The sequence below is a fragment of the Parasteatoda tepidariorum genome, chromosome 8 (assembly GCF_982258835.1).
Source record: "Parasteatoda tepidariorum strain Cologne lab strain chromosome 8, Ptep-v5.0, whole genome shotgun sequence".
In the NCBI taxonomy this organism is placed as follows: domain Eukaryota; kingdom Metazoa; phylum Arthropoda; class Arachnida; order Araneae; family Theridiidae; genus Parasteatoda; species Parasteatoda tepidariorum.
In genome coordinates, this window is record NC_141762.1 from 60,086,638 (window position 1) to 60,109,636 (window position 22,999).

The window sequence follows — 22,999 nt, forward strand, 5'->3', positions numbered from 1 at the left end:
TTAAGACGCACTAGCTTGGGATAGTTCGGTCTCCTGCTCCAGCTACCATTAGTACCCACATTTTTAAGATGTTGTGCCATTGATGATATTTTTTTAAGATGTTGTGCCATTGATGATAATTTTAAGATGTTGTACCTCACTGTGATAATTTTTAATATGTCTGCCTAATAAAATCTCCAATAAACAACAAAGATTTAGTAAAAAGAACTGGACTACTTCATTTTGACTGGTTTTGTTGTTGTTTTCCTCCTAGGTATGGATAGCTTCTATGGAGAGGAGGTATGTCTTTTTGTAGAATATATTTTGTTATTTTCTGGGACTTTTAAAAATTAATATTCCTTCTGGGTTGTAAAATTTGCAACACAGCTTCAAAAAAATGTACCACTATATTTTTTTCACCCGGCCATTAATTTTTATATTTTTTTAAATTGTTATCACTTGCTTGTTAGCAACTTTTCATTCCTTTTTTTATTTTATACCCAACCGTAACAGGGCAGAGAAAATCTGACTTTCCTTACTAGGTGAGATACATCAATAGTCTTAAAGTAATTTTTAAACTTACTTAGCGCTTCATTGAAAATTATAACATTTGCATCACAGATATAAGAAGTTCATAAAAAAACGATCCATATATCTTCCATCTTTACCATAATAATGACCATATTAGTGACTTCCATACCATCAACTGAAGCAAATGTTTAGACAATGTATTAATATTTTTCTGAGAAAATCTAACTTTCCTTACTAGGTGGGATACATCAATAGTCTTAATGTAATTTTTAAACTTACTTATCGCTTCATTGAAAATTATTATATTTGCATGACAGATATAAGAAGTTCGTAAAAAAACGATCCATATATCTTCCATCTTTACCATAATAATGACCATATTAGTGACTTCCATACCATCAACTGAAGCAAATGTTTAGAAAATGTATTAATATTTTTCTGAGAAAATCTAAATTTCCTTACTAGGTGGGATACATCAATAGTCTTAAAGTAATTTTTAAACGCTTCATTGAAAATTATTATATTTGCATGACAGATATAAGAAGTTCGTAAAAAAACGATCCATATATCTTCCATCTTTACCATAATAATGACCATATTAGTGACTTCCATACCATCAACTGAAGCAAATGTTTAGAAAATGTATTAATATTTTTCTGAGAAAATCTAACTTTCCTTACTAGGTGGGATACATCAATAGTCTTAAAGTAATTTTTAAACTTACTTATAGCTTCATTGAAAATTATTATATTTACATGACAGATATAAGAAGTTCGTAAAAAAACGATCCATATATCTTCCATCTTTACCATAATGACCATATTAGTGACTTCCATACCATCAACTGAAGCAAATGTTTAGAAAATGTATTAATATTTTTCTGAGAAAATCTAACTTTCCTTACTAGGTGGGATACATCAATAGTCTAAAAGTAATTTTTAAACTTACTTATCGCTTCATTGAAAATTATTATATTTGCATGACAGATATAAGAAGTTCGTAAAGAAACGATCCATATATCTTCCATCTTTACCATAATAATGACCATATTAGTGATTTCCATACCATCAACTGAAGCAAATGTTTAGAAAATGTATTAATATTTTTCTGAGAAAATCTAACTTTCCTTACTAGGTGGGATACATCAATAGTTTTAAAGTCATTTTTAAACTTATTTATCGCGTCATTGAAAATTATTACATTTGCATGACCAAAAAAAAAAAATTCTTTTAATAATTTTTCATCAGATTTGTATTTTAGTATTCCAATTAGTAGATTATTTTCTTCTTCGAATAGTGTGATTAAAAAACAAATTGTGTGAAAAAACGCAACCTGGAAGGAGGTGAAGTAGTGTAGTGGTGCTATCTGTTAAGGAGTAAGAGAGTTCCGTGTTTGTTGTTCATGATCACCAATATTAAGAGAATGCGAGAGAGAGAGAGATGTTATTTAGCTCTGGAATTGAAGCCCAAATCTTTCTGTGACCAATCGAACGCTGTAACCATCATGCTTTATATAATTTGTTCCACGACAGGTTTCCGCAATCCGATTAATAATAAAAGTAATTTATTTCGATTCGACAGAAGGTTAATTTCAATTTAGATTCTGAATTAGTATTAGTTTAGTACGAATTGGAAGTAAATATATTATTATTTTTCATTTACTTTGAATATTACGCAAATACAAACTTATTTACCTATATAATTTTAATCAGAATATAAAATAGGTAAAATATGTAAAATTTTGGCATAAAAGTTTTCAATGCTTCAAATTTATTAAATAATTACGAAATAGGAAGTACTGAAATTTGCAGTACATTTTCCAACTAGTATCAAAATTTGCTCCTTCACTCTCCGAATTTCACTAGAATTTCTAAGAGTATTTACATTATTTTTAACATAGGAGTACATGTTATAATTATTCTTTACATCTCCATTAAATCATTTAATACCTTAAAATCTGTAATTACCTGTGCGTCTACTTATTTTAGAGCCATGTTAATCAACACTGGTTAGATTATATATAAACGTTCTAAAAATATTTTTTTTAAATCTTGTTATTTATTTGTGTTTTTAAACCTTACTTTTTAAACATTTATTGTTTCAAAATATGACAAAATCACAATATTTTTTACGTTATAGACAATTTAAGCATATTACTTCAGTATCATTCAAGTCATAATTTCTCTTTATTTCATCATTAAATTATTCAATACCTATTAATCTGAGTATATCTGCAGGAAAATTTATGTCTGATATTAATTTATGAACTTAAGTTATTCTGTTATAACTGAAATTTATGTACCGTCATTCGGGGCTACTTTGTGCAAATTCGAATTTGGCATTTTTCAAGTGCTGTTATTCAGTATTATGTTTATTTCACGTTAAAAATGTGTGGAATTTGAAGATAGAAGTCTCTTCTATTACTACAAACATTTTTTCGAATTTTAAAACAATCTCAGAGTGTGTTTCGTTCATCCAATGTCAACAATTTTCCGAGGACGTCGGATGTCGAAAAGTGTGCGTGGAAACTTTAGCTGTGAAATGCAAAGACGCTGATAAAACAATTGTCGTAAGTGCAAAATTTTTTATTTATGTATTAATAAACAATTATATCATGTTAGCGCTAAAAAAATTTGAAAATGAATAACAAATAAACGGAAAATAAAAAAAAATTGCACTTTGGGGCTACTTTGTGCAAAGTTTCAATCGTTTTTTTTTCGACAGAAAAATGGTCAGATGTTATAAAAAATACATGGAACGAGAAACTACCGTGATTACACTTTAGAAAAGCTGGAACAATGTTTGCAAGCAGTTGCTGGTGTTATGTCGATTGCAGAAGCTTCTTGGAAGTACAAAATCCACAGAAATACTATCTCTAATAAAATTCACAAGAAACACGTGAAACTTCCTGGTAAACTATTATATTTCTTCTATAAAGATTTTTCTAATGAATTAATCAAACGATTTAACACATAAAAATATATTTTATAGGACATCAGGTGATTTTGACAGAAACTGAAGAGCAAGTTCTGTCATGTTCATTCAAGGATGTTATGTTCAAATTTAACAATATTATAAATGTTAATGAATATGTAATAATTATTATTTTTAAAATTTCATCCATTTCAATGTTTAAAAATGTATATGGTTTCCTTTTGTTTAAACTCAAATGTTTTGAAATAAACATTCTTTTTAAGAAACAATTCTTCAAAAAAAATGGTTTTTTAAAGCTGAAAATTATTTTCAAACTAATATCTTTACATATCTTGATGTTTTTGTCGTTAAAAATGTCAACAATTTACTTTTTTAACAATTTTATATCAATATTTTACTAAAAACATGATTATTAAACTGAATTCCTATCGCTGCACAAAGTAGCTCCATCTGGGGGCTACTTTTTGCAAGGTATGTTTTGACTTATTATTCGTAAATATTACATACAAATAATGACAATATTGATCAAATTCACTCGTCTGAGTCCACTTATGAATATAATATCGATAAATGTTACTAAAGTTTGAATTAATATAGTTTTTTTACATGTCAAAGTTCAAAAACTGCGAAATCCTGCACAAAGTAGCCCCGAATGACGGTAATTATTACTAAATCAGATTACACTGCTCAAAGTCTTAATATCAGTAACAATGAAGTGTAATGTTTTATCAGTGTATTTAAATACATCTTTTTCGTAAGTTTATTTTTCAATTTTCCTTTAAATCATTCAATACCTTATAAAATCTGAAAATATCTCCACGAACTTTGACGTTTAAAGCCATCAAAATCATGATAAGACTAATCCGAAACTTTATATAAACATCACAAAGTGATTCTTTTGAAATTAAGTTTTATCGTTAAAACTTTCTACTTATTTTTTTTATTGAAAATATGCTGCTTAGAACACTCTAGCCTGTCTTCAAATAGAAAGCAATTTAATAAAATAAATCTAAAATGCAATTTAAGTTAACTTCAATTTTAATTTGTATTTTCGATGTACAACTGAACTGGAGTAATTTTTTTTCGTTTTAAATCGTCTCAATTTGCTGATGTATTTACAGAAAAAACTGAAATATTCATTGGAAGAGAAGTAATTTATTAACTTATTCACAAGATTGGGAAAGCTGATCATACAAGATAATGAGATATTTGGTCATTAAATTATTTTTCCGTTACTTCATTTAAAATGATTTTAATTTATTTTATGTTTTTGAGTTTTGCATCATCGGGTATATGAAATTAAACTTAAAATACGCTGACTGAACAGTTTCTAAAATGTAATTATTACTGAATCAGATTAGTTCAGATTGCTTGTCAAATTGCTTGCAATAAAATAGAATATAAGACGTAATGATGCAAATAAGAAATAATTTCATAATTTTTTCAAGTAATAACTCATTAAATCTTATGAGAATGCTAATTAATGAAAATGTTTGGATTAAATATGTTTACCAAACGAAATTGAAGTAAAAATTCAGGACTATTAAGTACAATTGCAAAATATTTTTATGCAAAGATAACTCCATACAAAAAATAAACATTTCTAGTAATTAATTATTTTGATAATGACCAATAAAATATTTATCCTTTAAGGTAACCAAATTAAATTTTCATGTAATGTAATAAAAAGTTTATTATTGACATAGATAAATAGCGAATGCCATAATTTTGTGATTATTATCAATAGTTATAACAATCGATAACAGTAATGAATACGATAAAATTACGAATATTATTTTTAACTATAACTATCGAATGCGATATTACACTAATCACCGATAATTTTATTTGAGTAGCAAAAATATTGAAATGTCGAAAATAATGTAAATTATTTAGTTTTATTGGAGTAGTTAAACTACACAGAAAAATCGATTATTCCTGTCCTGAAAATATATTGCAATATATCGATTACGTTAAATTAATTATTGTAATATAATCATTAAAATTACATTATATTATAATCAATTATATTGTAATAACATCCAAAAATATTATAAGCTCGATGCTAAGCTACAGGTTCAATGATTTAAATTTTTAATTTTTTGGTCAATGAAAGCTTGAAGCACAGTAAGAGATAATTATAAAAAGTTAGAAATAATTTTCATAGCTCTTAAATTTCAAATTCAAAACAAAACAGGGTTTAAAACTCAACTGTTAAAATTCCCACGAAATTAATAATGTATTGAAAATAAATGTTTATGAATCTAAAATTGGAATGCTGTCGGTATTAGATACCGTTTTAAAAGTTTTGTTTGACCCTCCTTTTCCTTCTCCAGGTTAAGCTTTTATGAAATCATTTTTACCTATAATATTTACTATAATTTAACTATATGATTGCAATTATAATTCCAACCTCGTCCTCAATATTATTTTCCTTAACCTTTTGACGCAGAATTTTTATTAAGCATATTTTTCGTACATTTTTCATTATTTTGTATTACTTTAGGTTAAAATAAGAATAAAACATATTTAGAATTTTAATAATTTATGGTCATGAGAAACAGCATAAAACATCGATACCTTTCTCTGTGTTAAAGTTAAAATCTTCCAAACATGGCTCACTTCCATACAATAATTTTTCAAATTTGCACTTATTTGCAGTTATTTAGATATTAGAGAAACGGTTAATAATTGAAATTTCTAAAATTTACAAAATCAATTAATTTCATAAGTCTGATGATCTAATATATTTTATTTTTAGATAATCTAACAGCAACTATTAGATTTTTTTATAATTAAAAAATTTCAGAGCATATTTTTACTTCTAATTAGAACTTTAGAAAAAAATACATGAAAGGGATACCAGTATTGATCTCTATATGTCAAAGAGTTAACGTTTATGCTAAGTGTATAGATAAGTAATGAAAAGTAATCAAATAATTCCTCATTTAACTGCTACATTTGTATTGAAAACTGAAAAGGTGCATCTTTTGCTGGTCCATTTTCCTAAGCACGCATTGCCAGCTTTGTCCATTTTCATAAAAGCGCATTTTTAGCTGTGTCCATTTTCGGAAACTAGAATTTCGAGTTATGTCCAGATTTGAAAACTCTCCTACGATTTGCTATTTTTCTAGCTTACCAAATGTTTAAACTGATTGGAATTATAATATACGACATATTATTGTGTTATACATATATTTTTCACTATTTGCAAGGAAGTATATTTTCTGTAGACCTCAGCTTTATACAATGAAAGAGAATGCAAAATATTAATATCTTTTCACTTACTTACTAAAGTGCTTAGCATAATGTTGATAGTATATAAAGTTGATTAGAACAATGTATATTATTATACTCACTATCTTCAAATCAATAAGTCAAAATATTTTTCTAATGCTTGTGATTGTTTCTCACCATAGCCAACTGAGTGTACTTGACTATAAAACCTGTAATCCAATACCTATATTAGGTATCTATTACCACAGCATCTATTATATTACCTGTTTATTACTAAATCTATATATCTATTTCTACAATTATTTATTACTACATCTATTCAGCAATTATTACATCGATTCACTCATACGTTACTACAATATCAGTAGTACTTATTACCGCAATTAACTAAGCATTACTAGCATGAATAACACTGGGGAACAATTTTTGTTTTCAGTTGTATGATATTTTTGAACGGATCTTAGGTACATTCACATTGCCGATTTCAAATCCCATCTGTTTCTCTCTACAAACTACAGTTTTCATTTTATATGACGTTTAGTCTATTTTTTGGCGAAATGTGCAAGTTTTAAAGCGTTAAATATAACAGGGGATCGCATAAAAGTTTGGAGAAATTGTGAGGAAAGTTAGAGCACATAATCAGGATTAAAACTGCATAAAAAACCATGTCTGGAAATGTCTTATACCGCTAGAGGCGCCTTCTACAATGAGCTGTACTTGTACTTCTGAGCAAGTCGTATTGGAAGGCCATGTATGACAGCCATTTTGGTCAAGGGTTTCTATGCATTTCTAATGTTAATTATTTGTCCGAACTTCGTCAGAAGTTTGTCACATAATTTATACGACCCTCTGTTATCTATGACGCTTTTAACTTGTACATTTCGACAGAAAATAGCCTAAAAATGTCATTTGAAATGAAAATCTGTAGTTTTAGGAGCAAAAATAATTTCAGATCTGTAATCCCCACACCCGCAGTTGGGATAATTTAATATTTTATTATTATAAGAATAAGAGCTCTTCTTGATAATCAAGTACTCAAGATAAGTTGTTGGAATTTCCATTTTTAAGACCCCACCCAAACGCAGACATGATAAACAAGTTAAAAAACGCATGAAAAATCGAAACTTGCAGAATTTTCCTTAGTTTCTTTCATTGCAGTTCAAATTACCGAACGTATTTTTAAATCCTGCATAATATGACCCAAAAGTAAGTAATTTCATCTCTTGTGTCATTAACCTTTATACTAAACAAAAAAAATCTTCTTTTAAATTTTTCAACTCAAATTTTAAGTTAGTTTTATAACCACAACACTAGAGCTGATCTCATTTTGTGGAGATTTATGCAATATATATATATATATATATATATATATATATATATATATATATATATATATATATATATATATATATATATATATATATATATATATATATATATATATATATATATATATATATATATATATATATATATATATATATATATATATATATATATATATATATATATATATATATATATATATATACTAGCTGACCCGGCAAACGTTGTTTTGCCATATGATTTATTTCTAGAGTATGAAAATATATCTTATTTATTGTAAGTGTGTGCGTATGTGGTATGTGAGTGGCAGTGGCATGGAGCGCTGTGAACGATGACGGAAGGTGAAAATAACAACACACCAAATAATAATTTTTTAAATTTATTGTAACTTTTTTTTATAAATTATATATACAACTAATTCTGAAAATATTAGTAAACAATATTAATCTCTTAGTGCAATGGAGTGTACAATATTTTTTGTCATTCCGTCTTTTGCTAACACAAATAAACTGGATGGTTTACCCACTCGAGAGCATGCCACGTATAATTGTCCGTGTGAAAAACATGGTGTGCTCAAATCTAAGCCACAAACAGACATTGTTTGGCCTTGAGATTTATTAATAGTCATTGCAAATGCCAATCTAATGGGGAATTGAATGCGTTTAAATTGAATTGGCACATCTGTGGGTATAATAGGGATTCGTGGAAGTAATACACTTTCACCCCGGAATTTTCCATTTAAAATAATGACTTCGATAACGTTGTTCATTAATTTTTTAACGACCAATCGCGTGCCGTTGCACAGCTGTGGTGGGTTCAAATTACGAAGCAAAATAACAGGAGATCCAACTTTAAGTACTAAATTATGCGGTGGCATGCCTGGTAAATCCAATGACTTTAAAAACTCTGTTGGAAAATATGCAGCTTCCATAGGATCGCAAACTGCATCAACGGATTTGTATGTCACCATGTTACCTGGCAATAACTGTTGTATTTTCAGATTCAATTCGTTGACGTCCACATTTTTTGCTGCTAAAATCGCCCTTTCTGCAAGCCACTCATGATTAATGTATTGCGTGTGTAAATCGGGAAATATAAGGTTAATGAGAGCATCTTTTGAATCAATGATTGTGCAGAAATCCTCCGGTAATTTTATGCATCCTGTCTCATCCTTGGTAACTTTTCCATCACCGATATCTAGCAATTGTTTTGAGAATGTTTCAGCAGATGGATCCTGAAGCATTTGGACTCGCATATTTACTGTTAGTTGAACTTTTTCAACATTATACCACAGTGGAGATGATTTCAAGCAAGCATTGATCTCATCAGCGTACGTTGAACGCGGAATGACGGGAAGTGTTTGCCTGAAATCACCTGAAAGGAGTAGCAGAGTGCCGCCAAATAATTTGTCATTGTTCTTTATATCTTTCAATGTCCTATTCAACGCCTCAAGCGAATGTTTGTGAGCCATTGTGCATTCATCCCAGATGATAATTTTACAGTGTTTCAACACTGTGGCCATAGACGATTGCTTTTTTATGCTGCACGCTGCGTCCGGGTTGTTTTGAATATTTAGTGGCAGCTTAAATACTGAATGAGCTGTTCTGCCTCCATCCAATAAAGTTGCCGCAATGCCAGATGATGCAACGGCCAACGCGATGCCATTATTTGATCGTATTTCAGCGAGAATTAGCGAAATAATAAATGTTTTGCCAGTTCCACCTGGTGCTTCCAAAAAAAAAATCCACCTTGACCTGCCGAAACTGCGAGCATAATGCGGTCATATATGTTCCTTTGTTCCTCATTCATCAGTGGAACATTGCGAGTCACAATAGCTGCCATTTCTACTGTATTGTAATGAAGTTCACGATTCATGTCATTGTTTAAAAAATCAGATGCACTTCGATTTGGCGAAAGCATACCGAAATGACTGAGAGGCAAGTTGGCAATAGTAATGCAAAGATCCTCAATAGCAATCAGTGCTTCATTGTACATAGCATCGCTGAATGCTATCGTTAGATCGTTACAACGTGTGCGATGGTGATACAGTATATCATCAGTCATCGAATCTTTGTGATTATCCCATAAAGTTTCTATTCTGCCCGGGAAACATGTAGTTAATACTATAGCGAATAGTACACGAATTTGCTTAGCAGTACAGTTCAATGCTGCTTCAGCAAGCATACATTCCCACTGGTTGTCATCTTCCAGCAAGCCGAGTGCAAGGCATGCATCTTTATACGTTGGATGCTGATGCCCATCGACTTTACGTATATCGCGAAATGACAATGAGCCGGTGACATTAACCAACAACAGTCGAAGATAAAAGCACTCAGTCTGCCTTGGATTGACTGTAAATACTCTCCCCAAGGCGTTTGATTTGAATAAACCGGGACATGCTTCAACCGGTGTGCCTTGCTTGCGGGGTATCCATTTTTTTGTTTGAGACCATATGAAATAGTGTGGTACTTCTGAGTAAAGTAATGTCCGTGCAAAAGCACCAAAAGCATCAGCACGATTACACAATTCAAAAAATTCGGTGAGTGTAGTTCTTGGTGGATTTATAGCTCTGTCAATCGCTGTCTCGTTCGTGAAATATACGCGCTGACCGTTTTCAAGATGGACGGCTAAATGAATAACGGTTGGATCCCGTTCATGAATTGGGAAACCAAAGATACGCCAAACTGCTTCATTGGAGCTGATGTACCGGCCAATTTGGTACAGCGTTATTTCATCGTTGTTATTCACTGGAGGGGCAGTCACATTGGTATTTTCAACTCGAAATACTGCCATATCACTGCCTTTATTCACATACTTGCAAATATATTTGATGCTCTTCACTGAACTACAAAACTCTACATTAATATGAGCTTGGAATGTTTTGCTCAGTAGAGGTGAATAAGGCACCCCCCAACGATTGTCAATGTCAATGTCGATGTTGCTGATATTTTTAATAAACAATTGTCCGCCATTATCGGAATTTCTTCGACGATATATTGGATATCCGTCAACATTTGTGATCGTATCGTTAGTGAAATTTTTAGGAAACCCTTTGGTACATTTTCCATTTGCCATACACGGCGATAAACGATTAAAATTGCCGCATGGGCCATGAATCATGTTAACTGTAACAATATCAAACAGCAATTGATCAGTAGACGGATTTGGAATTTCCGCAGAAATTACACTATCGATTTCTTCAGGACGTATTTTGTTGATTAACCAAATCAAAATGTGCGCATGAGGTAATCCCCTCTTTTGCCATTCAACCGAATACATCCAGCAACGTGTAGGACCAAATACTTGTAATTTCGTAATGAAACTTATTAAAGACTTTAACTTTTGTCTGAATACACGTGCTGTAATGTCATGACGATGTATTGCATTTTGGCCGGGAAAAAGCAATGATGTAATCTCTGGCCATTTAGGATTACACGTGAACGTGATAAACAAACACGGTCGTCCGTACTCGCGCACGTAAGCCAGAGCATCCTGGATATATTCTTGCATATGACGTGGACTGCCTATATACCATGATGGTAGAATGACCGAGTTACCAATTTCGGCGGCATCGGCGCTGCTGACAATAGCGTCTCGCAAGTGAATGTATTCTTCAGCACGCAGCTGTTGTTGATTATATCGCAAGTATCGTAGTCGTTCACTCTCTATCTTCACGTACATGTCGACCATGAATTGTTGACAAAGCTCACGATATCGTAGAATGATGTTGTCCTGACCGCGTCTATTCATCAACTGATACGCATAATAATCCTTCGCACTAACATTCTTGTTTGTTTCGGCTCCTGTAATAATATATACTAATAAATATAATTATAAATAAATAATAAAAATATAATTATAAATAAATAATAAAAATATAATTATAAATAAATAATAAAAATACAATTATAAATAATTCATGAATAATTATAAATCATTAATAAATATAATTGAAATTAATTAACATTAGTTTAGTTTGATAAATTGAAATTAATTAAGTTCTTTGTTAAATGAGTAATGTTCAAGTCCACAATGAATGAAGTACCTGTTGCGGGATCACGTTGTTTAATATTTACGCAATATCCATCTTGTCCCTTCCAAAAAATTAGCGGATATTGGAGAGCGTCATATGAACGGTGTGTTTCAGCAATGATTAATTGAATAATGAAACGCATCCGCACGATTACACAATTCAAAAAAATTCGGTGAGTGTAGTTCTTGGTGGATATATAGCTCTGTCAATCGCTGTCTCGTTCGTGAAATATACGCGCTGACCGTTTTCAAGATGGACGGCTAAATGACTAACGGTAGGATCATGAATAGGGAATCCAAAGTTGCGACAAACAGCTTCACTGGAGCTGATGTACCGGCCAATTTGGTAGAGCGTTATTTCGTCGTTGTTATTCACTGGAAAAGCGGTCACATTGGTATTTTCAACTCGAAATACTGCCATATCACTGCCTTTATTCACATACTTGCAAATATATTTGATGCTCTTCTTTTAAGGGCGAGCATAAGTATTAGAGTTTAAAGTGAATTGTTGCAACGTGCGTGAATATTACTTTTTGATTTATCAGGTTTCTATGTCTAGTTTGGATTGGAATATGATTAAATAAAGATATATTTAAAATATACGTTAAATTTGTCCAAAAAATGGAAAAAAAATTAGTTATAAACCTATTCTCATACCTACTGAATATACATATAAAATTTCATCAAAATCGATCCAGCCGTTTAGGAGGAGTTTAACCACTAAAACTGTGACAAGAGATTTTTATATATATAGATATATATATATATATATATATATATATATATATATATTTCCTTTTACATTTTTCTTTTATTTCATGATTTTTTACAACATAAAGTTTTTTGCGATATCGACACATATAAAGAATAATTTTTATCTTAGGATAATTATTCTTTATTCAGAAATATCGCATTTATAGCAATAGATGTGTCTTGACAACGACTATTTGCTTTTACCATTCTTGTTTCTCTACCATTTAGTTTTTTATTTTATTCATGTTTTTCATGTTAATTTGTGTTTATATATATATATATATATATATATATATATATATATATATATATATATATATATATATATATATATATATATATATATATTTGTAACTATGTTATAATTTATATGTAATTAATAACGATGCTCTAAGAAATAATGAAAATATGTATTAATTTTTTCAGAAACAAACAAGAAAAAATCCTCAGAAGAAAAAGTGGCAAAACCTAAAGTTGAAAGAAGTTGTGGATCAATTTCAATTCAAGGTAATCATACTTTTTAACAAAAATGTTGGAATTTGCAGTCCTGTATAATTACTGTCGTGTTATTGTTGTTTCGATTGCCACTTGCCAATGACAGCAAGAATGCCTGGGATACCAAGCGCATTTAAGACAGAGGGTGAGCTTCCTGCTTTTCAGTGTCGCCATCTATGATCTAGAATACGTCTTCAGTCACATACACACTCCTCAGCCCCCTTTACAGAGCTGACCATTCATACATCAATTCATTCATCCACAGATCGTGATTTTGACATGAATCAGAGAACGATCAATCTCCCCCAGAGTCAAACGTCTTACCAAACAGGTTATCCCGGACCTAATTACTGTCGTCAGGTGTCTTTCCTGAAGTGATGACTCAGTGGTTAAGGCACTGAACTGTCAATGTGAAGAACTAGGCTTCGATCCTCAGAGGTGGCTTGAAGCCATTCTAGCTTCTGACTGATGATATCAGCTTGTGTGGGCAGTAAATGCGGCCTGCACTCTGTGCTGACCTCACTGTCGCAATCATGTCGTTTTTCCTAAATTTATGAAGTTTTAATCTCCTCGACTTCTTGGCCCACAAAGAGCTGTTCCGGGAATGCTTTCCTGAAGAGTTTGTTTCAGAGATTATATCTCATAATTTAAATGAAAACGTCATTACACGAAAAATTTGTATTTCTAAGATATTATCGCTTTAGATTTTTTTTTTTTTTTTTTTTTTTTTTTTGATTCTGTAATGCTACACCAAAAATTAAATAATGAAAAAAGCAAGATATATATGCAGAAACCATTTTTTTTTTTTTAGCTAAAGAAAAGAAAACTTATTCTGAACTCAACCAAGCTAAAATGTGGTAAAACTTTAATCCATGAAAAGTTTATTGTTAAATTGCGGCTTTATGAACTTGTACTTAACTAAAAGAACTCGTACTTACCTTTTTGTCGGGTTTTTCATAAACACTTAAAAAATTACTGCCAGCAATTCGCATATACGTTATCAAAATAGATATATCAAGAAAAAATGTAAATAGGCTCCTATTTCCCAGAGGTATTGATTTGTTATGGGAACTTGGAGGACTTTGTGCACAGTAAATGCACTCTGTGCACAGTGCTAACCACACTATCATATTCACGTCGTTTGTCATGAAATTATGGAGTTGTAACCTCAACGACTCCTTAGCCAACAACGAGCTGTTGTGAGAATGCTTTCCAGAAGAATTAGTTTCCGAGATTATATCTCATAATTTCAATGAAAAGATCATTACACGAAAGATTTCGCAAAGGTTTCGCGGAGGTTTTAGTAAACAATTAAAATTTATTTGCTTGCTATTCTCACATATGAAGTGAAAATTGAAATAAAGAAAATAAAGAGAAAATAAAAATATACTCCAATATTTTTACAGCAACAAACCAGAAAATTTCAGGAAAGCGAAAAGTGGTAAAACCTAGAGGTGTGAAAACTTTTGGGACAGCATCAGCTCAAGGTAATTATACTTTTCCTGATATTAGGGTCTTAACCATTTTATTGGGATAAACTGAAGCATGCACAAGCTTCTTTCCATTGCTTCTGTTATACGATACTGAAATTTAAATCATAAATATATGTACAAATCATTTTTTTAAGCTAAAAAGAGAAAACTTTTGACTTTAGCTAAATGAAATCAAAAGGAAAAAGTATTAAAAACTAGAAACGCAAAATGTCTTTGCTCAATTAAGGCTAAAGATCAACATATTTTCTAGTAAATACAGTTTTTTACCACACTTCACAAAAGTTTTCATAAACAATTAAAATTCATTAGTCTGCGAAAATTCATTAGGCTGTTATTCCTCAGCTGTCAGAACGCTACTTTGCATAAATCAGTTGCTCCTTAGCAATCGTCAAGCAGTGTACAGTGGACCATTCTGAATAACTTTTCATCTAATGATCGGTTATTAATGGCTCGACCTCAAATATGCTAATTAATAAGTGCAGATGATGGTTTAAGTTACAAAATCAGACACAAAAACGTACTTTTTTTAATAAACATACCTTTTTACCTCATATATATATATATATATATATATATATCTATATATATATTTACGAACAATTAAAATTTATTAGACTGTAATTACCACATATGCTAAAAAACTCGAATAAAGAATTTATGTACTAATAATTTGTTTTGCTTAAAAAAAAAAATTTCGTAAACGATAAAGTGGTAAAACCTAAAAGATTAAAACAAGTTGATGCAACTTTTGTTTATAGTAATTATACTTTTTGATAAAAACGATGGAGTTTTATGCACTCAGTTGCGATTTACTTAAACATGAAAAATTCATTTTCTATTGATTCTCTCATTCAAAACTTAAACTGTAATAATAAAAAAAAGTTTTTGTAAATTTTTTTTTCAGCTAAAAAGAGGAAAATATCAAATTTACCTATGTTAAATCAGAAGAAAAAAGAGGTGACGCCTAAATTTGTAAAAAGACTTGAACCATTTGCAGCTCAAGTTGATTATAGTTTGTAACTAAAATTGAAGCACATTTATTCACAGCAATTATACTTTGTGACAAAAGTATTGGAATATCATATTTCCCTATGCAATTGGTTGCGATTTACATAAATATGAAAAATTTACTTTCTATTGATTTTCTCACGCATTTTTAAAATTGTACGAATGAAGAAAATGAAAATTTATAAAATCTTTTTTTTAGCTAAAAAGAGAAAAATTGCAACTTTACCTAAGTTAAACCAGAAGAAAAAATTGGTGAAACCGAAAGCTGTAAAAAGACTTGGATCAATTACGGATAGAGGTGATTAAACTTTTTACATTTATTAATACACTTCTAGGTTAGTATCCGCAAACGTAGGAGTTCTCTCAAATAATTCAAATATATTTGTCTGAAACTCCTACATACAAGGTAAAACTGAAATAAAGAAATAATAAAATATGAACTGATATATTTTGTTCTAAAATCAAGAAAGCTTCAGAAAACTATAAAATGGTAAAACCCATAAGATTAAAACAAATCGGAACAACTTTTGCGCCTGGTAATTTCCCTTTATTGGCAAAAACATTGCAATATTGTAATTTTAATTTTCTATACATTGTTGTTTGCTGCTGTCTATACATTGTTTTCTATACATATGTTGATTGCAATTTGCATAAACATTAAAAATTTACTTTCTGTCATTCTCTCACACATTATTAAAACTGTAAGAATGAAGAACATTAAAATTTGTAAAATCTTTTTTCAGCTAAAAAGAGGAAAATTGTAGCTTTACCTAAGTTAAACCAGAAGAAAAAAGTGGTGAAACCCGAAGCTGTGAGAAGACTTGGATCAATTACTGCTAAAGGTGATTAAACTTTTTACATTTATTAATACACTTCTAGGTCAGTATCCGCAAAGGCAGGAGTTGTCACGAATAATTAAAATATTTTTGTCTGCAACTCCCAAATACAAGATAAAACTGAAATAAAGAAATAATAAAATATGCACTGATATATTTTCTTCTAAAATCAAGAAAACGTCATCAAACGATATAATGGTAGAACTCAAAAGATTAAAACAAATTAGAACAACTTTTGGGCATGGTAATTTCACTTTATCGGCAAAAATATTGCAATATTATAATTTTAATGTTCTATGCAGTTGATTGCAATTTGCATAAACATGAAAACTATACTTTCTGTTGATTCTCTTTACATTCTGTTGACATTATTAAAAGGGTAAGAATGAAAAAAAGTAAAAATTTGCACAAATCTCTCTTTCAGCTAAAACGAGGAAAATTGCAACTTTACCTAATTTAAACCAGAAGAAAAAAGTGGTGAAACCGAAAGCTGTAAAAAGACTTGGATCAATTACAGCTAAAGGGGATTAAACTTTTTACATTTATTAATACACTTCTAGGTTAGTATCCGCAAACGTAGGAGTTCTCACGAATAATCTATATATATATTTCTCTTACACGGCGACAAAAAAAACCTCATTGCAACTCCCCGAATGGCAACGCTAGAAAAACTACCAATGATTGCCGCTAAAAATGTCACATAAATCTAGCTGAGGTGGCTCAACATATAGCGCTTTTAAAAACGGAAACTGAAATAACCAGAGAGAGAGGTAGGTAGTTTTTGTCGATAGGTCTCTTTAGATAGATATGCCGCTTTTTTCACGAATTTATAAATTAAGAATTTATTTGATGATTTCTGATTTATATCACGAATTTATTTGTTTTATTATTATTATAAGTTTTTAATGAAAAATGAGTCTCAGTCGGGCTGCTACGCTTTAAGATTTTATACTATAGCACATTTCTAATAGGTTTAACGAGTTACATGTCATTTATTTGAATTCAAATTTATTTTAATGACTTAGTATTTACTAAAAAGATGCAATTTTTTTTAAAGTTGTTTTATGGATTTGAATGATTGTTTTGAATTCTTTGAATTTTGTGCATTTGCAATGTACCTAAGTAGTAGCGAGCTAAGCAAGCTTGGTTTGCGACGCAAACCATATAAGATTGCGTAGCAATTTTCGGGGGTTGGCGAGCGTTAGCGAACAAGGGGCGCAGCCCACTAGTTAAAATATATTTGTCTGCAACTCCCACATACAAGGTAAAACTGAAATAAAGGAATAATAAAATATGCACTGATATATTTTCTTCTAAAATCAAGAAAACTTCAACAAACGATAAAATCATAAAACCCAAAAGATTGAAACAAATTGAAACAACTTTTGCACATGGTAATTTTACTTTATTGGCAAAAACATTGCAATATTATAATTTTAATGTTCTATGCAGTTGATTGCAATTTGCATAAACATAAAAAATTTACTTACTGTTGATTCTCTCACACATTATTAAAAGTGAAAGATGAACCAGCTGAAACCAGGAAAATTTCCACCTTAACTAAGTTAAACCAGAAGAAAAAAGTGATGAAGCCTAAAGTAGTAAAAAGACTTATAACAATGCCAGCTAATGGTAATTATATTTTTTAACTAAAAAGTTGAAATTCTTTTATACAAACACTTCTAGGGCTTTATCCTCTACTTAGGGGTCTTCAAGAACAATTAAAATTTATTTGCCTGTAACTCTAAGTAGGAGGCCTAAACTGAAATAAAGAAATAATAGAATATGCACTAATTATTTTTCTGGTAAAAAATGAAAATTACACCAAAACTATTTAGTGATAAAACCTTAAAGTTTGAAAGAAATTAGGACAACGCTCACGATAATTATATTTTTTGACAAAAACAATGGAATATCATACTTTTACTGTCTTTTGCATTTAATTGCAATTTACTTGAAAATTAAAAATTTACTTTATGTTAATTCTCTCACACAGTACTAAAATAATAATAAATAAAAATTAAAATTTGTTCAAATCGTTTCTTTTTTCAGCTAAAAAGAAATTTTTCAACTTTTCCAAAGTTAAACCATTAGAAAAAAGTAGTAAAAGACATTGAAAAGTCTTTTTACAGTTTTTGATAATGACCTAAAGTTGTAAAAAGACTTGAATCAATTGCGGCTAAAGGTGATTATTCCTTTTAACTAAATTAAAGTACATTTTTTATCACACTTTTAAAATTGTATTCATATTGCAGAGGTTTTCACTAACGATCGAAGCTTATTTTCCTGCAATTGTTCAATGCAATGCCGAAACTGAAAACAAAAATGAAATATGCTCCATTTTTTCAGCTACAGACAAGAAAATTCCAGCAAAGCAAAATGTTGTAAAACATAAAGGCGTCAAAAATTTTGAAACAACCTTAGCTCAAGGTAATTATGCTTACTGACAAAAATAACTTTTTAATTGGTTCTCTATTGCAATACTAAAGCTAAAATCATAAAAATTCATACACAACTTTTTTTTCAGCAAAAAAAGGAACGTTTTCAAATTTAACTAAGATAAATCACAGTAAGAAAATAGTATTGAAACCTAAAGTCATAAAAAATCTCGGATCAATTGCTGTTAAAGGTAATTATGCTTTTTAACTAAAATGTTGAAATATATTTATCCCCACATTTCTAGGGCCCTTCGTAGGGTTTATCATAAACAACTAAAACTTAATTACTTGTGATTCACATATACATACCAAACTTGATATAAAGAAATAATAAAAATAGGTGTCATGTTTTTCAGCTACAAAGAGGCAAAATTCAACAAAGAATAAAACGCTAAGTCGTAAGAAATACTTAAAAGACCATGTCGCAAGAAATGTTGGGACAACTTTAGGACAAGGTATTTATAATTTTTGGCAAAAACCTCATTCTTTCAAGATTTTAGGGTTATAACTATTTCATATGAATCTACATAAACATGAAAAATTTGTTTTCGATTGATTCTCCTATACAATAAATTAATGGAAAAAAATTAAATCTGAGCAAATTTATTTTTAGCTAAAAAGAAATAAAATTTTTACTTTACCTAATTTAAACCAAAAGGAAAAAATGGTGAAACATTGAGCTGTAAAAAATTTTGAATCAATTATAACTAAAGGAAACTATACATTTTAACTAAATTGAAGTACAGTGTGCAAAAAAATAAACCGACCACCCTAAATAACTTTTGGCTTAATGATCGGATCTTCACGTTCTAAGGCTCAATCGTAATGATTGGTAGGGCGGGACCTCAAATATGCCAATTAATCAGTGCAGTTGATAATTTGATTTACAAAATTAGACACAAAAACGTACTTTTTCTGAATAAAATATCTTTTTTTCGATAGTTTCAAATTTCTGACCCTCAAAATATTTTTTATTATTTTATTCAATAATAGTCGGAAAAATTTTGAATTGAAAAGGATACAATATCTTGCATAATTTTAAAGAATGCAGTATTAAATATTGTATTTAAGTTCAAAGTTTGAGTGAAATCGGTCGAATATTTACTGAAAAATCAAATTTCAAAAATATGACTTTTTCAAATTTCGATTTCTCAGGAACTATTCGACCGATTTCGCTGTAATTTTGAATTTCGCCATTTAAAATTACGCTCTTTAAAAGGATGTAAAAAAATGTATGCCTTACATATCAAAATTTTCCGACTAATAATAAGTAAAATAATAAAAAATAATAAGTGTTTATTGAAAAGTTATATTTTTCATGGAACTAACTTTGGATAAACGAATTTAATAATTGTGTGCAAAAAAATTAATTCGCTTAAAATATTTTCGAGATGTAGTAAAATAAGCAAAAAATGAAACAAACATTAAGAGGTTTAAACTTCGAACCGCTCTCCTGACCTAAATATGCGGACCATATTTCTCAGATTATGACCACCCCCTTTATTTTTGAACTAAGAAATCTGATTCCGTCGAACAGAAAGGTTTGTTTATTTAGAGAGAATACGTTTTGGGGACTGATTTTGAAACTAAAATATCTCCTGCACTTATTGACTAACTTTTTCTTGGTCACCTCTTTGAACCTTTAAGATGGAGTCCTAGAACTTAAAAATCTGATCATTAGATCAAAAGTACTAAAGGTTGTTCGTTTTCTTTTTTTTATTTTGCGCACTGTATACATTTAATCACAGACTTCTAGGGTTCTATCCGCTATTCAGGGGTTTTCTGGAATAATTAAAATTTAGTTGCTTATAATTCTCACACACGATGCTAAAATTGCAATAAAGAAAAAATTAAAATCTGATTCCTTTTTCTAGCTACAAAGAAGAAAATTTCAGCGAAGAAAAAACTTATAAAATCTCAAGTCGTACAAAACTTTAAGCCAACTTTAGCTCAAGGTAATTATAAATTTTGTTGAAAACAATGGTGTACCACAGTTTTATGGTTTTATCCATTTTATTGCGATTTACAATAACAATTAAAACTTATTTTCTATTGATTCTTAGCCAATATGAAAATTGTAATTATAAAAAAAAAAATCATAAAGTAATTGTGAAAATATTTTTTTCAGGTAAAAAGAAGTATCTTTCAACTTTACCTAAGTTAAGCCAAAAGGAAAGAGTTGTAAAAAACAAAATCCTGAAGAATTTTGGATTAGTTGCGACTAAAAGTAATTATACTTCATTGGGAAAAACTCGAAATACTTTTATTACCACACTTCTAAGAATTTTTTCGCTTTTTAAGGGTTTTTACAAATAATTACAATTTTTGTTTGATTTCAATTCTTATATAAGATGCCAAAACTGGAATAAATGGTTATGTTTCAGCTAATTACAAAAATAGCAGAATATATTATTCCTAATTATATAATTACTGCTTATGTATTATTCCTAATTATATATTATTTCTAATTATATATTATTTCTAATTATATATTATTTCTAATTATATATTATTTCTAATTATATATTATTTCTAATTACATAATAATGCTAACTGTTTTTTCAGCTTGAAACAAAAAAAATAAACAAAATAAAAATTAGTGAAGTCTGAAATCGTAAAAATTTTTAGATCAACTAAAACTCAAAGTAAATTATACTTTTTTGCAGACATTTTTGAGTATCACACTTTAAGTATTGTATCAATTTAGTAGGGATTTTCCACGCTCTCCCTCGCAGCTACCGGCCATCTAAAGGGCTTACAATTTTCTGAAGGAACTAAAACCTACCCCTCTGCCCTAAATGCCATCTACACCGGGCTTCTGCCGATTATATCCTGGACTGTCTTGTCTCTGGGAAGACATCTACTCTACTCCTCCTTTGGTCTTCGATTTCATTCAGGTCAATGGGTTCATAGATCTGGTCTGACTTCGTCAAGCCAGATGAGAATAAGCAACAACAACAGTAGACATTTTCCTAAATATTAAAATTTATTTACTATTGGTTCCGACCGGCCTGTGTAGGGTCAGGGAACTAGATCATCAGAAAGGTTCTGGGTTCGAATCCCGGGTAAGGCATGGATGTTCTTTCATTCTCTGTACTATCTGTCCTTATTGTGGGGGCAACGTTGGCCCACCTAATATGGTGCCCCTCAAAGAGTAACCAACAAATCTGCCCTTCAGATGCCTGTATGACGAAAGGTCATTCTCCAGGTGGGCATTGGAAAAAAATATTCCCCTTATATACAAAACCAAAACCAAATTCTGTGCACCATCTCTTCTAAAAATAACAAATTACCCTGCAGGAAGACTGCTGTCCTCCTCTCACGTCATAGCAGAACGTAACTATTTTATTCCCAGCATTTCCTATATACTCCACTGAATTCGCAGGCATTACTGCACTGAATTCGGCGTAATGGGTCGTTAGGGAATTTTACCCTCTTAATTCCAGGTAACTAATTAGAGCTTCCTCGCAAAGTGTAACCAAACACAGAGCAACTTCCGCTACTTGAAAACTAATTTTTCGACATCAAAAACACATGACTGTATTAAAAAATAAGACGAAAGCTGATGTGAAAAAATAGATATTAATATACGCAAATCATCTACTGGATGCTAAAACATCCTTCGAAATGCTGTACCCTGCCACTGAGAACACAAATTCGGTGGAGAATGAAATCAATGTACATAAAAATCAGATGAATAAAATAATTGTTCCGAGCATTCTCTTTGGATAGATAAATAACGTGTTAAGATGCAGTTTTCTCCAATAAAATTCAAGATTTCTTTGGTTGTCATCAGCATTAAATTAATGTAAGTGTTGAAAGTATGGTTTACCATTAAAATATTTCTGTATCTGTAATCAAGGCTGAACTAGCTCATTAACATCTCTGTTACGTATCAACTGTCCCATTATACTCAAAAGAGCTTTCATAAAAACTAT

General features: G+C 30.2%; 1 protein-coding gene across 1 annotated transcript; it reads left to right on the plus strand.

The window, feature by feature from the left end:
- The first annotated feature begins 5,572 nt into the window (after window positions 1-5,572).
- LOC107439702 (uncharacterized) lies at window positions 5,573-21,036 on the plus strand. Its single transcript, XM_087149575.1, has 9 exons — window positions 5,573-5,779; window positions 13,218-13,298; window positions 14,693-14,773; window positions 15,987-16,085; window positions 16,531-16,629; window positions 18,973-19,053; window positions 19,151-19,252; window positions 19,418-19,516; window positions 20,936-21,036. Exons 1-9 carry the CDS (start codon window positions 5,719-5,721, stop codon window positions 21,034-21,036), a joined length of 804 nt encoding a protein of 267 aa, XP_087005701.1. The 5' UTR covers window positions 5,573-5,718.
- Window positions 21,037-22,999: the final 1,963 nt, after the last annotated feature.